Source organism: Anoplopoma fimbria, chromosome 23, assembly GCF_027596085.1.
Source record: "Anoplopoma fimbria isolate UVic2021 breed Golden Eagle Sablefish chromosome 23, Afim_UVic_2022, whole genome shotgun sequence".
Taxonomy (NCBI): domain Eukaryota; kingdom Metazoa; phylum Chordata; class Actinopteri; order Perciformes; family Anoplopomatidae; genus Anoplopoma; species Anoplopoma fimbria.
The window spans coordinates 17,492,452-17,506,730 of record NC_072471.1 but is presented as its reverse complement, the minus strand read 5'-3'; the positions used below and the strand labels follow the sequence as shown (position 1 = coordinate 17,506,730).

The following is a 14,279-nucleotide window of genomic DNA, read 5'->3' as shown; positions in this document are numbered from 1 at the left end:
AGTGCACACAAACACACACACACACTCTCTTAAATCATACTCCATACTCCATCAGATTACAGTAGAGTTCTTTATTTTTACAGAGTGAAGGACATTAAAAAACAGTTACATTTCAACTACAGTTAAGACTTTGTTTCCTACCATATGGTCACGTTTAAAGAGCAGTGGAAAAGGGGAGATAAATAGTCTTTGGTGACATACAGATATTAACATACAAAGATAACTTAAATACATAACTTTCTTTAAATAGTTTTGCTGAATATATATATATATATATGTGTGTGTATTCACAGGTGCACACGACGTTCACAGTCATCCTGACGCCACATGGAGTGCACTGACTTCTTCGAAAACACATTCGCAGACAATCTCAAATGCAACATTTACAAGAGGGACCTCGTCCAGCTTTCACAATTTCATCACAATGAGGGAGTTTCAGGGAAACTATCGACACACGCATTTGCATTAAAGTGCTTTCCTGTGACCCTAAAGGGGAAAATCAGCCGAGACAAAGTTACAAAGATCGACGCTATCTTACAAAACTAACACAGACATTCTACACTCTTTCCTCTTTGCAACAGAGAGCCATGAAAAAAAAACATGCGTTTCTATGGGGAGGTATTCGCGGTCGTGCACAGTTTGCCCACCCCAACTGGTCGTGACGCAACTCCTGACTTCACAGAATATACTGCGTTAAATAAAAAAGAAAAAAAAAAGACAGGGAGCACAATGGTCCAGAGCACAGATAAAACACAGGAGATAAGTGTCCTGATAGGCTACGTCCAGCAGCGCAACACATACGCACGCACACATCACGTGTCTTTGTGTGAAATAGAACACTATTAAAAAGCAGAGAGATCCACCAGGATTTTTGCAGCGTTTAAAAAGCCTTTTAATGATCCGTCACGAGACATTGATTAGCTCGGTTACAGCAGAGAGAATAGCATGTTTGACCTCAGCAAGCCTTTCAACAGATTAGATTTAAGACAAAGGAACCACTGATTATTACCCGGTGACCTCCAAAATTTAAGACAGAGGAGAGAAGAGAGCCTGAGAGGCGAAATGGTAATAAGAAAGACACAAAGTAAAATCAGAAGACACAGATTAAGATAGAGAAGGACACATTATTATATGGTGTAGATAACATGTAAAGTCGTTCAGTTTGTCAAGTATTGCCAGGTATTTGGTGAGTATAAACTAATGCTGATAAGGAATAGCAAACTTTCATGTTTGTGAACAGGTTAGGACCAAGCTGCCACATAATACAGTCTTGGAATAAAAGTTTCAAAGTATGGAAATAATATGTCATATGATTACATTTCGGGCCAAAAAATGTGGCTTTTATACATATGGTATTTTTTTTTATTTTTTAAAGGCCTGTCAAATTTTTAACATGCTCCATGAGTACTGCATGACCTCAGTTATTCTCAGTCCATCGCCGCCCACCATTTCAGAGCCGGGGCGTACATAAAGAGGAGGGAATGTCAGGGTATGTAATTTTGACAGCTCTCTGCCCAATCTGTGTACATGTTTGAAATTGGGCAACCTAACATTTTGGTCGCTATGGTGCCTCATAAGAGACCCGCAATGTAACAGTCGTCTCCGGGCTTAGTTTTAACCCTGTTTAACATACTACATGGGAACAACAAGGGTGCCCTGTCTTGTCAATTGTTGCCTTTAGGAAATGTAAGAACAGTTGACCTGTATTTCTCCACTCCTTTGCAACGTCACTGTTGGACTTACTTTGTGACATCTCTACGTCCTCCCAAATATAAATAGAGGTAAATAGGGTTTTGTCATAGCGCTAGAAAAGGGCTAGTCTTTCCAGAATAAGAATCCATGCTATTCTGGAAGATCAGCCAAAAATAAGCTGCAAAGAAAGGGGATTTTTTTTTTTTTGGGGTGAAGCGACCCATTTATATCTGCAGACTTTAAGGCTTTGTGTGTGCACATGTGGTGAAGCCACATTCCTTGCTCTTTATATGTATGTATTAGCATTGAGTTTGCAGACCATGGGAAACTGAGGCCCCCCTCCCCGCTGTGATGGTACATATGCCTGAGGTGATAAGGTCAGTTTTATCAACCAAAAGTCCTGACTTGCAAGGGGAACTTATGAATCACGTGAAAAGGCTAATAACTCAGTTTCGGCCTCCGGCGGGGAAAATGCCAGTAGTGGTGGCTCCAAGACTCGCTTTGCCACCTGCTGTGCTGGCCAACCGGCTACTATAATACAAAACTGATCCTCTGGGATGCAAGTTTATGTGTAGATTCAGTACAAGGCACTGCATGCTCACCCTCTTTTTTTTTCTCATTTTCAGTGTGTCGTTTATGAGGTCAAGTCCTGACTCAGAATGCTCTTCAACTGGGGTGTAACCTAAGTGCTGTGGCTGGTTTCAACTGTAAACTGTGGTCCTGAAACAAAAAACTCCTGCTGAGTGACGAATGCCAACTTCAACTCAACGCTCGTGGAACAACAATATTCTAGGGTTGTCAGTGTTCAAATTGTAACTCTTTATGCAGTTGTGAAATGACCTGGGAATTCCAAAGTTGACAAAAAGAGAGAGAGCACAAAAAAAGAGGTAAAAGGGTTCGTTGGGTCATTTGCGGGGTCTCTGGGAATATATTGGATTTGACAGGGCCCCGGCTCCGAGTGCAGGTTGAAATCCACATTAGAGGCTTAAGTGTGATCAATGAGCTGCGCAATAACCACCGCCGGAGAGGTCAGTTGGCACACAGGACCAGGCCACTGGATGGTGTTGAGGAAAAGCCTTCCTTCTAATATTAACAGGATTAAGACGTGAAAGTGAGGCCTTCTTTTGAGCGTTCAGAAGGGAGAACCAAAAATAATTTGACAAGATCTGAACATCCTTATAAAAGGCAAAAGTTCTCAGGATGGTGGGAGGACTCAAAATGGGGGTTTCAAAAATGTGATTCAGTTGGTCATGATCTTGATTTAGAATCTTCAAATCCATCAATTAGCACAAAAAGTAGAGAGGCACGACAGTCTTTTATGGGAAGTATAATTGTCATTTTGAGATAGATAAACAAAAGTTATGGACTACATCAAACTATAATGCAAAGACTACCAGTAATACATTAAGAGATAAATAAATGGAGATATAGATAGACTTGCTGCAGGTGTTTGGGGGTATCAACTACCTCATCCATAACTATGGGGGCTCCTGGGGTTAATGGGGGACGAGTCTTCTCTGCCGCTCTGGCCAATGAGCTGATAGAGTCGATGGCTGAGGTTCTGCACTTGGCAGGTTCCAAGGACACAACCCACTCTCATCAGCTGGGCATGTTGGGGGTAATGGTGAACACCTCGTGATCCAGAGCGGGCATAGCGACGGGCTCTTGGCGCCCTCAGCTCGATCTGTGAAGTCCCCTCGGGTCGTGCCCACGCCAGGCTTGGCGAGGCTGCTCTCACTCCTGAAGCTGGTTGGTGTCTCAGGAAACCGGGCGGCAATTTTGGGGATCGGCTGGGGGCTGAGGACGGGACGGGGATGTCTGGAGTCTGGCTTACTGACGCTGAGCCATCGCTCTGGTTGATGAGCTTGTTGAGGAAGTCCAGCCTGAGGAGATAACAGAAATCTGGTTAAAATTTGTCCTGAAGCTGTGCAGTAGCTTGCGTAATATTAAATTGCTAACGCTAGTTTTGCTGATGTTAGCTCCACAGGTTTTGATGTAGAAACACGATGTTTTAGACAAATTGGCTCCTTCCAAACTCTCTGGGTAACAAGTATCGCTGTTACACAACGTTTAACGAGGACGAGTTCCAGATCAACTAAACCAGCATGAAAATAAAGAACATCTGAAACCTTTGCATGAGAGTCTATGGTGCAGAGCCGGATCGTTGTCAGACCCTGGTCAGAGCTGGCCAATTCTACGCTACTATCGGCCGGTCTGCGATTGAGGAGCGAGACTTAGCATAGGGTTAATTCCTCATGTCTACAGCCACGCTAGCAGCTGTGTACTTAGGTGCATCATTGCTTTGAGCTCAAATGTCAAATATTCCTAGTTAGCATAGTTTATGAAAACACCAATGAAGCTCTCTGTCTAAATTATTGCTGTAGCTAAGAACATGGACAGAAAGGATGATGCAATAGGTTTTAAAATAAAAGCACCTGCCAGCATTGTTACTATAACAACTAATGTGGTAAGGGTACAGGTAATTCTGGAGAATTCCGATTAGCCGTACAAAGCAGCTTTGATAAACAAATCAGTTTTGCCTGCTGTCTGAACACAGCATGTCTCTTTGCACAGTCACCCATCCATGTGGACACCATGCTCATCTCTTAATGTACAATGTAAGAGTCAGCGGCTCTGTTTTCACGTGTTGCCTAAAACAGCAGGTGCTCTGATTCTGCCTCGTTTATTGCATTATACAATCAAAACCAGCACCTCGTTGCATTTTAATGTCCAGCTGGGTTTCAGCAAACGGTAACTATGGGAGATTAGCCCGGCCAGCCATGATGTCTCAGTGGTCCTCATGGGTTCTAGAGGAGAACATTGAAATCTTGTTCCGAGAAAGATAAGATGCTTATGAATTGTTCAAATATCACTTTCCAGTGCTTGGGCACAACAGACTAAACATTTTATTTACCACCACTGTCTTGATGTAGAGACAAAAATATAAGACTTCTCAAAAAATATCCCTTAACTAGAGCTAAATGGAAGAAGGTGTATTTTATTTTAGTTTGTGTGAACAGACCCTTTACAAAAATTAGGTTCTGCAGTGCGTTGGACCAGCGAGTACGGGCCGTTCAGCAAACACAGCGCCCACCAACTCGCCATCTGTTCTTTGTTTGACAAAGACAGTCGCCTCTCTCAACTTGACCCTTCAGCTCTTCACTGAACTGACACCGCTGTGTTTGTACAGCACAGGGTGACTCAAGCCCCTGAGTGTTAACCCATCACCACTGCTGAAAGTCAGGAAAGTGCTGTTATACCAGTGGATGACTAAGATGAAAATGTTAAATGGATATGTAATTAGCTGAATACAGCATCAGGGCAAACATATCTGCCATTTGCTTTTCTGAGTCAAAGAAAAAAATATTCCACTGCATCAGGTTTGGCAAAAAAAAATTCCATTTTCAGAGTCAGACGCTTGGTATGAAAGTGTGTTCCACTTGTCAAATGCTGGCTTGTGTTATTTTACCATGAACACTCAGTCTTTACTCACGGGGAGAGGTTTATATGTGAGACATCATAGTTGTAGGATTTTCTTAAAGTCAGTGCTGTGGTGGGTTTTGGGATTTCTTGGTGAAATGTGAAGCTTCTGGTTTATTCAGCCAGTTCAGCTGCTGGCTCACTGTTGGCAGGTCTGGTAGTCTGGAGGTGAACTGCTGTGCAACAGCGGCAGTGGCTGAATAAATAGGTACGCAATGCCAGGCCACAGACGGAGGCGAGCACTATTTCCAGGACAGACTTAGTGTGCCATGGTGCCACATCACCAAGTTACGCCCACCTGGTCTGCAGAGGGAATGTTGCATTTGACTGCACAAGAAAGCTATTCAAAAAGCAGCAGTGGTGTCCCTGTACCAAATACCTATTCTGACTTTCTCAATACAAGACAGAACTGTAGCCTAATCTTCTTTTATGTATTTTGGATCCTGGAGGTCAAAAGTTAGAGTCAGAAACACTTTATCCCTTTATATCCCTTCATAAGAGGCCCCGGTCTTAAAAGTTACCTGAGGGCTCTTGTGGCGCTATCCCTCTAGATAGATAATGATGTAGTTGTCTCCTTATATGAAAAGATGACCACACAAAAAACCTGGAGCCTTTGGGCCCTAGAGCTTCTGAATTCCTCGCAGTTGCCCACTTTGCCCTGTTGGTAATACACTTTTGTCTATACTGTGGAGGGTATGAGTTGAAAACCCTGTAGAGAACAGGCAGCAACCTCCAGGTCTGAAAAGTGAAGTCAATGGGAAAGTGCCACAAACTTGCATTATTTCTAATGTCCATCAGGGGGCGACTCCTGTAGTTGCAAGTTAATTGTAACATTTTGGTCGGTCAACTCACTTCTGGTTGCAAAAAAACAAGATGGCGACTGCGCATAACTTAGATTGCGATTGCCAAAATGCCAAACTCAAGGCTTCAAAACACAATCCACAAACCAATTGGTGACGTCACAGTGACTAAGTCCACTTCTTATATACAGTCTATGGTAGAGAACAGATTGTAAAGTCAGAAAAAGCTGCCCCTTTGATATCCATGACACCAATGCCTTGGCCACCAGAGCACCTGGTAAATGTTGTGCACTTAGCTAATTGACTTATCTGAAGATCTTGGACTAATGAATAAGCCTTAATAAGCATTTTGTTCATGGCCAGCTCCCCATCTCTCACCGCTGCAGATGATGCTCAGTCTCCCTGACAACTTTTCTTAAACAATCTAAGACAAACCCTTTAACCCTCACACAAGATTGGACTTTGCAAATCTGCAGCTTAATCAACTCCAATTTGCCAAAAACAAGTTGGCTCCTAAGTACATCCGGAGTGGCTGGCAGACGGCCATAAGGTCCCCATGACTGTGCTACAACAACACTTACATTTTTGCTCTCTATATTAAGTAAATATTTTTCATAAGTAATAGTATTAGTAATAAATGTGTTTGTTTTTCTTAAATGATTGGTCTTTGGAGGTCTGGTTTAGTTTTCAAGATTTCTAATAGAACAGTTTCCTTGCTTGTCTCACTTGAAGTCTAATATATTTCAGTTTAATTCAAAGATTTATCACATAAGTACTTTTTAAGTAGTTTGCTCTAGGCAAACTTAAATTATCATATTTATTTTAATGGCCGTGTGTAGTATGTGTAATGAAGGGCAAAGCCAAGCTCCAGTTACATCTTCTTCAAAAAGAATGCCCTGCTTTTTCTTCCAGAAGTTCAAGGAATCTTAGATAACTCTTTCACTCTGTCACCTTTGATCTCACAAGACAAGCCTCTTTGGCTATTAGGAGCCTAGCCCCACCACTCCACATAAAGGAGATCTCAGTGATTGGCAGACGATCAAAGATATCCAAGCTACTCTGACTTTAATTGTTCCGCTGCTGTGGTTCTCTACGCATTGCATGGTCTTAGTTTAAGGTCTTAAAAAACTAAAAAACAAAATTTCTTTTGACTGTAGATTATTTCTTCAGCCAATTCCCTCTGTGCTGCCTTGTTTGGTTTTTCTTCTGCATTTACCTCACAGCATTGCTGCCTCATGTTGATGTCAAGCCTCTGCTGCCAAGCCCTCCCTGCAGAGTGTAAACCCTCCCTACCCCTGACCTCAACACTAACCTAGCAGAGGGTTAGCCCTCCATAGCCTTGACCCCAACCATAACCTGGCAGGGGGTAAACCCCTCTTACACCTGACTCATACATTAACCTGGAAGAGGGTAGGCTCCACCTACCCCTGACCTCAACCCTTACCTGGCAGAGGGTGAGCCCTTCCTACCCCTATGGGCAGGGTTCTGCTAGATTTTTTTTTTTCTTCCTGTGTATGATGGTTGTTTTACAATGTTGGAAGTGTGTGGAGGGAGCCATTTCACCATTCAACAAGTATTTCTGATTAGGGAAACTTGGGCCTTAATCATCACAAAAACCCTGCAGAGGAACCCCGCCTCAACCCTAACCCCAGTACCATGCTGCTGAGAGGCTGAAGCTCCCAAAGTGCAGCCTTAATCAGCAGAAAATTTTGCACATTCATTGCTAATCTCCAAATAGGTAACAGTGGGGAGATTGTTATTAGAAAGAAGCAGTACAAAAATAAAGCAGAGGTGATTTCTTTCACATGAAACACTGCTTCTACTTGTTCATGAGCCCTTGCTTTCCTTATCTCCTGATTGGTATGGGATTTACTTGATGCAAGCAAAACTGGATATTGAGCCCACTTCGTTTAGTCAGGGAATGACACATATAGACAGGATGCCAAGGAAAAAAACAATTCTCTGAAACCACATCATTGCAGAGCGAGTAGACAAAAGACTCGCAATCACAACATCAAACAACAGCAAGTTTCCTCTCCCCTCAGAAGCCCCCTTTGTTTCTTAAGCCTTTTGATCCACAATCCCACTATAAGCTACTCCCCTTATATATACTGTATAGTATACACATGCATTCATGTCTCCACAGCGGTGTGGCTCTCTGTGGATGTGGAGGGTGGAATTTAGGTCTTAGCCATTAATCCACAGTGGAATTCTGTGCCTGCTTGGTTGCAGCGTTCACCCTCCGCAACTTCAGCCTGTGTTTGGTTAGATTGACCACCATGGAGCCATAGAACTGTTTATACCGTACATATATCTAAATAGTCCAAGCCAAAATTCCAGTTTACAAGACACACAAGAAGAGGCCTCTCTAGAGCTGATTTAGAGCAGAGGCAATCCTGGTTTCAATCATTCTGTGAGCATAAAAGTGGTTTTCAGAGAACGTACACACGATAAAGAGAGCAAAATGTTCTTGTTGTTTCTTGATAAGGTGAAAACATGTCAGAATATAGATAGCAAATCAAGAGGATGGACCCCAAGCCAACTGCATGCGCTTCAACAATCATCAACAAGGCAGGAAGCCCTCCTGTGGGAGATGAATTCAGTCTGTTTCCGAGGTAAATATTATGTTGAGAATATCTACATTGGACCCCAATGCCTCTCACGTTTACAAGAATGGGTTAATGATTTAGCAAATCATTTCGGGGGAAAACATGTCTTTATTTGGCCTTGACAGAGTTCGAACAAACCTGGGGCGACTACACATACTCACAGAACAATCTGTCATAGCATTCCCTGGTCCAGTCGGAACAGAAGCAGAGTAACAACAGCTCGACCGCGGATCGGCTTTACATGCCCTTCGTCTCAAAAGCAATGATCCGTCTCACTTCAGGAATCTGCACTGTGAAGCCGCTTCGCTGCTAAAGCCATATTTAACTTGTTTGGCCGCAGACACCAGCTATTTTCCCCTACAAGAAAAAAACTCTAGACGTTATGTATAACGACAATGAAGGGCATGTGTTGCGTGTCATCCCAAGGAACATGCAATTTCTCCTTGTTTGGAAAAAACGCCCGTCAGGCTTTGTTACAAAGCCTTACTCAGGACTTTGTTGTGTCCTTATCAGGACACGTAGGGACAACGCAGACACAAAGACGGAATTGGGAAGGAATGACAGACATCTGAGCTCAGACACAGTATCAGTGTCCATCGGTAAAAAAAAGTAGATTAGTCACGTCTGTTGTAATCATGCTGTCAGCATGTGATGGTAACAGAACAGGACGTGCTCTATGGCCGAGAGGGAGAATTTAGTGTCTTAATAAAAGCCAGACCGGATATTTATGGGAGATGTGCAGAGGGAGAAATGGGGGGGGCTCGTGAAGCAGAAGTGACGGGGAGGGAGATCTCTCAATGTGTTGTCAGAGTGATATATATTTGTATAGACTGTGATCAGTTACAGCACTATGAAAACTGCACTACCCAACCACAGCCCTCAGTTCGTGTACATACCCAACAACAGAACAATCAGCTTCAGGCACTTGATTTGAAGTATTGGGTTTTTCTAATGGGCTTTATTTATGATTTATCAATCTTTAAGAAGTCTGATCTAAAGGAGGCGATAGAGGATTTGCCAGCTACCAAGGCTGCGTTGCTTTTGAGAGCACAATTGTGCTCATGGTGGGAAGCTGGTGAGGGATTGTGATCTTGTTGCTGTGTAAGTGTTGGTCAGGGTTTAGTTGAGGTTATATCCTCCCGCTGAGACTGCAATGAGTCCACGTATAAGGGAGACAACATATCTACAACTTCCCCAGAGTCAACAGTGACAAGAACAGCAGATTAAAAAAAGTGCCCGAAATAGTAAAACACAGATTAAATGTAGATGACCAAGGGTGGATGAATAAAATACACAGCATTAAAACAATATCAATGTTAAGTCCAAAGCCAAAGTTTGGAATTATTGAAGGATCTGGTGTAGGGCTGCAACTATTAGTTTTTATCATTGATTAAACTGCAGATTATTTTCGAGATTAATCGATTCAGTTTAATATCATATATCATCATATATATATTTATTTTTGAACGGCTGGAAACAGCGTTTTCTGCCACCTTTGCATGAATCGACTAACAGATGAGTCAACCAATCGTTGCAGCTCAATTCTGGTGAGATATGGGGCAGGCAAATTATATGCATATCCATATTTTACTTCCCAATCCCAATCAACTGAGGCATCAGTTTCTCTCGGACTGAGAGATTTAAAACCGCAGCAATGACCCGCGCTGATCATGACAGGGGATCAGAGTGCTGGACAGGTGTAGTGCAACACGAACAGAGCGGATACAGGAGCCACGCTTACCTCTATTTTGATTAGCAGCAGGTGTTCACCATTTGAACACACACACTTTGACACACACACACACACACACACACACACACACACACACATGCAAGAGGAAAATTACACTCCCAGATCTTCTTACACTGTTATCTTATTAGTATAAGATATTAAGTGCTATATTTAAAAGCCTTGCTTTTCATTCACTCCTGAATGTAGATTATTTTAATGTAGAACACATTCTACAGAAGTCTGTATCACTTTAGAGATAAGAGATACGATTCATAAGATTATTAGAAGATTAATATCAATTTAAATTACATTTTCTTTCTGACAAACCTCTTCTCGTGCCATGTTATAATAAAGATATTCCTTTATTTACTGTGTAATCAAGCTACTGATAATACTCCACACATGTTTCAGCTGTAGATCAATGGGACCAATGTTTTATCAGTAAATATATGCTTTGCTCAGTCACAATTTGAATGCGCTGCATAAAAAAGAGGGATTGCAGAGAATGGTCATGGTAGGCCTTCAGGGGCCTCATGCTCACCGTTGTCCAGGGCCCCCCACATCACATCCCTCTCAGTGCTGAATTGAAGCAATCTGATGTGGATCCAAAGTCCACCAGAAGGGGGCATCAACACACCAACTCATCCCCATTCCCTGCTGCTCCTCAACAATGCAACTCCACCTGCATATTGCATTGCTGGCAGGCCTCCATCACACATTCACAGAGGCAGAGTGTACAGTATGTGTGTGTGGGGCTTCCACTTAAGGCGTGGAAAAGTACAGGTGCCATTCAGCGCCTACCAAGATCCTTTCACAAAAGTCCATGCTGGTATTTCTGGCCTGGGGCTGTGGGACAACTGGTTTTCCCACCTCAGAAGTAACAGTTTTCCATACAGAATCACAGGGGAGTTTAAACCAAACAATTGACAACAGTTGACAATTACTCATTGAGATCGAGAGGTGGAACAGGAAGAGAAGAGAGAATCATTGAAATGTTTAGAAAGGAAAAGACTCTCATAGACTAGATTAACTGCAGAAGTGATGCCAACAAACTGACGTGGCATATTCACAGTCGGAATTAAGACCATTTCATCTCAAGTTCTAACCTGCATGACCTCATGATCAATTGTTTTACACTTTAGCCTACTTTTTACTTGACTAATAGGAAGAGCGGTGGCCAAACATACCAGTACATTATAAATACAAATATTTATATCTATTTTTTTCGTCTTAATGTCTTAATGCCACTTGTCCCACAGCAGATCGGCTCTCCACCGGTGCTTATCTCAAGGAGACTGAACATGTTTTATTATATCTTGACAGAGCCTTTGACCTTGCACTCTATGCACTATCTGCCCGACACAACACAGCACTTTCCCTTCTAACACACCGTGACCCTGTGTGGTTTAGTACTGCGGGCTACAGACTCAATTCATCCCGTTTAGTAGCTGCATTAACAAAAATGTACCTAAAACTGCAAGTTAGAGAAAAAGAGTTTTTGGAATGCCACATCTTGTTTGTTCTGTTCTAATGTCTGTTTAAACAATGCCATGGTCCACTTAAAAAACTACGAAAATGAACATAAGCTTGATGAAAAAGGATAAAAATAGTGAATGTTTTGTAGTTTACTGAGGTATTTAAAGATTAAAGGCTACTGCCATAAAACAAATATATGTCCAACACAACATTAAAACCTAATACCGCAATTATAACTAATTTACATTCAATAATGTACAGAACACTGCTCTTTAATTACCACCAACCAAACAGGTCAAAGTGGCAACAAAGGGCCTATTAATGCCGGGTGGCGCAAGAATACTAATTAAATGAACTGTAGTGCGGCTCCAGGTGCGTTTATCGCGGATGTTAAAAAGTCCCATTCAGCCAATCAGAAGCGAGGAGCTAATAAAGTAGTAACCCAAATAAAGCGGGCTTCTTACCTGTTACTGCCGGGATCCTCCTTTGCCGCCAGAGCCAGCGGCTGGAGGGAAACCAGGCTGATGCAACACACAGCAAGCGGGAGAAGGGACTGCATCTCCGGGCCAATGTTAGCTCTGCTCCCTCTCCGGGGAGGAGGAGACGACCACACGGAGCGGACGAGGGGTTCAATCCCAAGAGTGGGGGAAAAAATAATAATAATAAAGGGAAAAAAGAAAAAAAAGTTCCCAAAATGATTGATGTAATGTTCAGATATCCAAGTTTGCCAGTGGATAATGTAGATAAAACCTGTGGGGGGAAAGTAATAAGTAATAAATGGTCAATGAACCTGCAGCTCACAGACAAGAGTCACAGACCAGAGAGCCGGTGAAAGTGAATTTAGTCTCCATTGCATCATTGAGAACCTTCACCTAATGAGAAGCTTGTAAAAACACACAAATCTGCACTAAAAAATATTACTTCATCACAACTTCTTTTTTTCCACAACATCCCAGAAATCTATGCACCAGATGAAGACTTTACATTCTTCTGAAAATGTCCAAAAATGCACCCTCAATCCATTATGCAAATACTTTTTTTGCAAACTCTTACATTGTTATGAATAAACCTACTCATAACAAAAAAGTAAAGAGAAGCCTTACCTTTTTGGTGGTAACTGCTCAGAATGTGTCTTTAATTTTACAAGTTTTTTTTCTTCCCCCTCTATGAATCCAAACGTGCTGGTCAAGATCAAGTTCTCCAGTGTGAAGCTGAGAGCCTGGTGACATTTGAGGGTTTAAATAGCTACCGAGTGGGCGGAGTTCACTGCCTCAAGGTGCTGCTGTAACATCATTATCTGCCATGCTGGGAATATCCTGCATTTACGTGGTTGGTAAATGCTGGAAACACTTTATGGCAAGTAAGGCTCCACATATAGACTGTAAAATAAAGTGGCTACTTCTTGGATGCAAGTTCTATAAAGCCATATCACATAAAAAAGTTCAGTGATGTTGTTAAAGCTGCTTGAGATAAGATAAAATAAGACAGGATATAACTTTATAATCCCGGAGGAAACTCTTGTGCCAGAGTTTGATTAAAGATTACAACAGAAGAATAGCAAATAACAATAAAAATATAATCATGTATGAACAATAGAATAAAATTGATTAAGTGTAAAATAAATAATACTGACACCATTGCAAAATATAATATGATAGCAATTAAGGTAAATAAATGAAACTGAAATAGAAAAAGTTAAATAAAACAACAAAGATGAAATACAAGAGGGAAAATACAGATAACAAATCAAGCAAATAAAGTGTATAAGAAGTTATACTAACAACAGTGCCTATGGAAACTAAAATAAAATATATAACTATACCTTATTCCTGCCATAAAGTACCTCAAGTTTACTGTAAAATGAGTGCTGAGCAGCACGGATCCACTTTAGAGACCAAGTCTCAGGAGTATTAAAGAAATATTTTAGTGGCATCATAAGATCATTGTAAATTCACTGTAAAGCAGCACAACAGTAAAGGTCCCATTAGCAATGCTATAAGGTATACACATTGAGTGTTAGAATACAATCAAATAAATGAAAGGTCAGTTTTTAAGTAATAATTGAGTCCAGGAATGTGGCTGATGCTCAGGATGCTAAAGTAGCTGTAATTATATTCTACTCAGCACAAAGTGCTTTACACTATCATAATCTCCCATGTGCATTCTCAGGAAAAGAAGCCCAATTTGTATGAATTTCTTGAAACAGTTTTCCTGACCAAGCCCTCCCCCTATCTCTTATCGTTGCCCTCAGCCAAGTGTGTGAGATAGATAGAGGGACATCCTGTAATCCTTGTAGAATCCCCGAACTCTCCGCGAGTCACACCTATTGAAGCGTCATTGATAAAAAAAATTCTGAACTGAACACTTACTACGCACAATTTTATGTTGTTGTCATCGCTGACTTAGTGGCTCCCTGGTATGAAACAAATATATTTACATACATGATTCATCAGTGAGCATTTAATCCAGCATAAATTAAAAGATAGTGTG

At 41.6% G+C, this 14,279-nt stretch overlaps 1 protein-coding gene across 1 annotated transcript; it reads right to left on the bottom strand.

Annotated features, from left to right (window-relative positions):
• Nucleotides 1-70: 70 nt before the first annotated feature.
• On the bottom strand, nt 71-12,979 carry adm2a (adrenomedullin 2a). Its single transcript, XM_054624619.1, has 3 exons — nt 12,893-12,979; nt 12,254-12,539; nt 71-3,575 (listed from the first exon to the last, which is right to left on the bottom strand). Exons 2-3 carry the CDS (start codon nt 12,346-12,348, stop codon nt 3,161-3,163), a joined length of 510 nt encoding a protein of 169 aa, XP_054480594.1. The 5' UTR covers nt 12,349-12,539; nt 12,893-12,979; the 3' UTR covers nt 71-3,160.
• Between the last annotated feature and the right edge of the window lie 1,300 nt (nt 12,980-14,279).

Coding starts and splice junctions, on each gene's coding strand:
- adm2a (XM_054624619.1), bottom strand. CDS start 12,348: ATGCAGTCCCTTCTCCCGCTTGCTGTGTGTTGCATCAGCCTGGTTTCC. Junction 3,576..12,253: donor GAGGATCCCGGCAGTAACAG/GTAAGAAGCCCG, acceptor TTATCTCCTCAG/GCTGGACTTCCTCAACAAGC.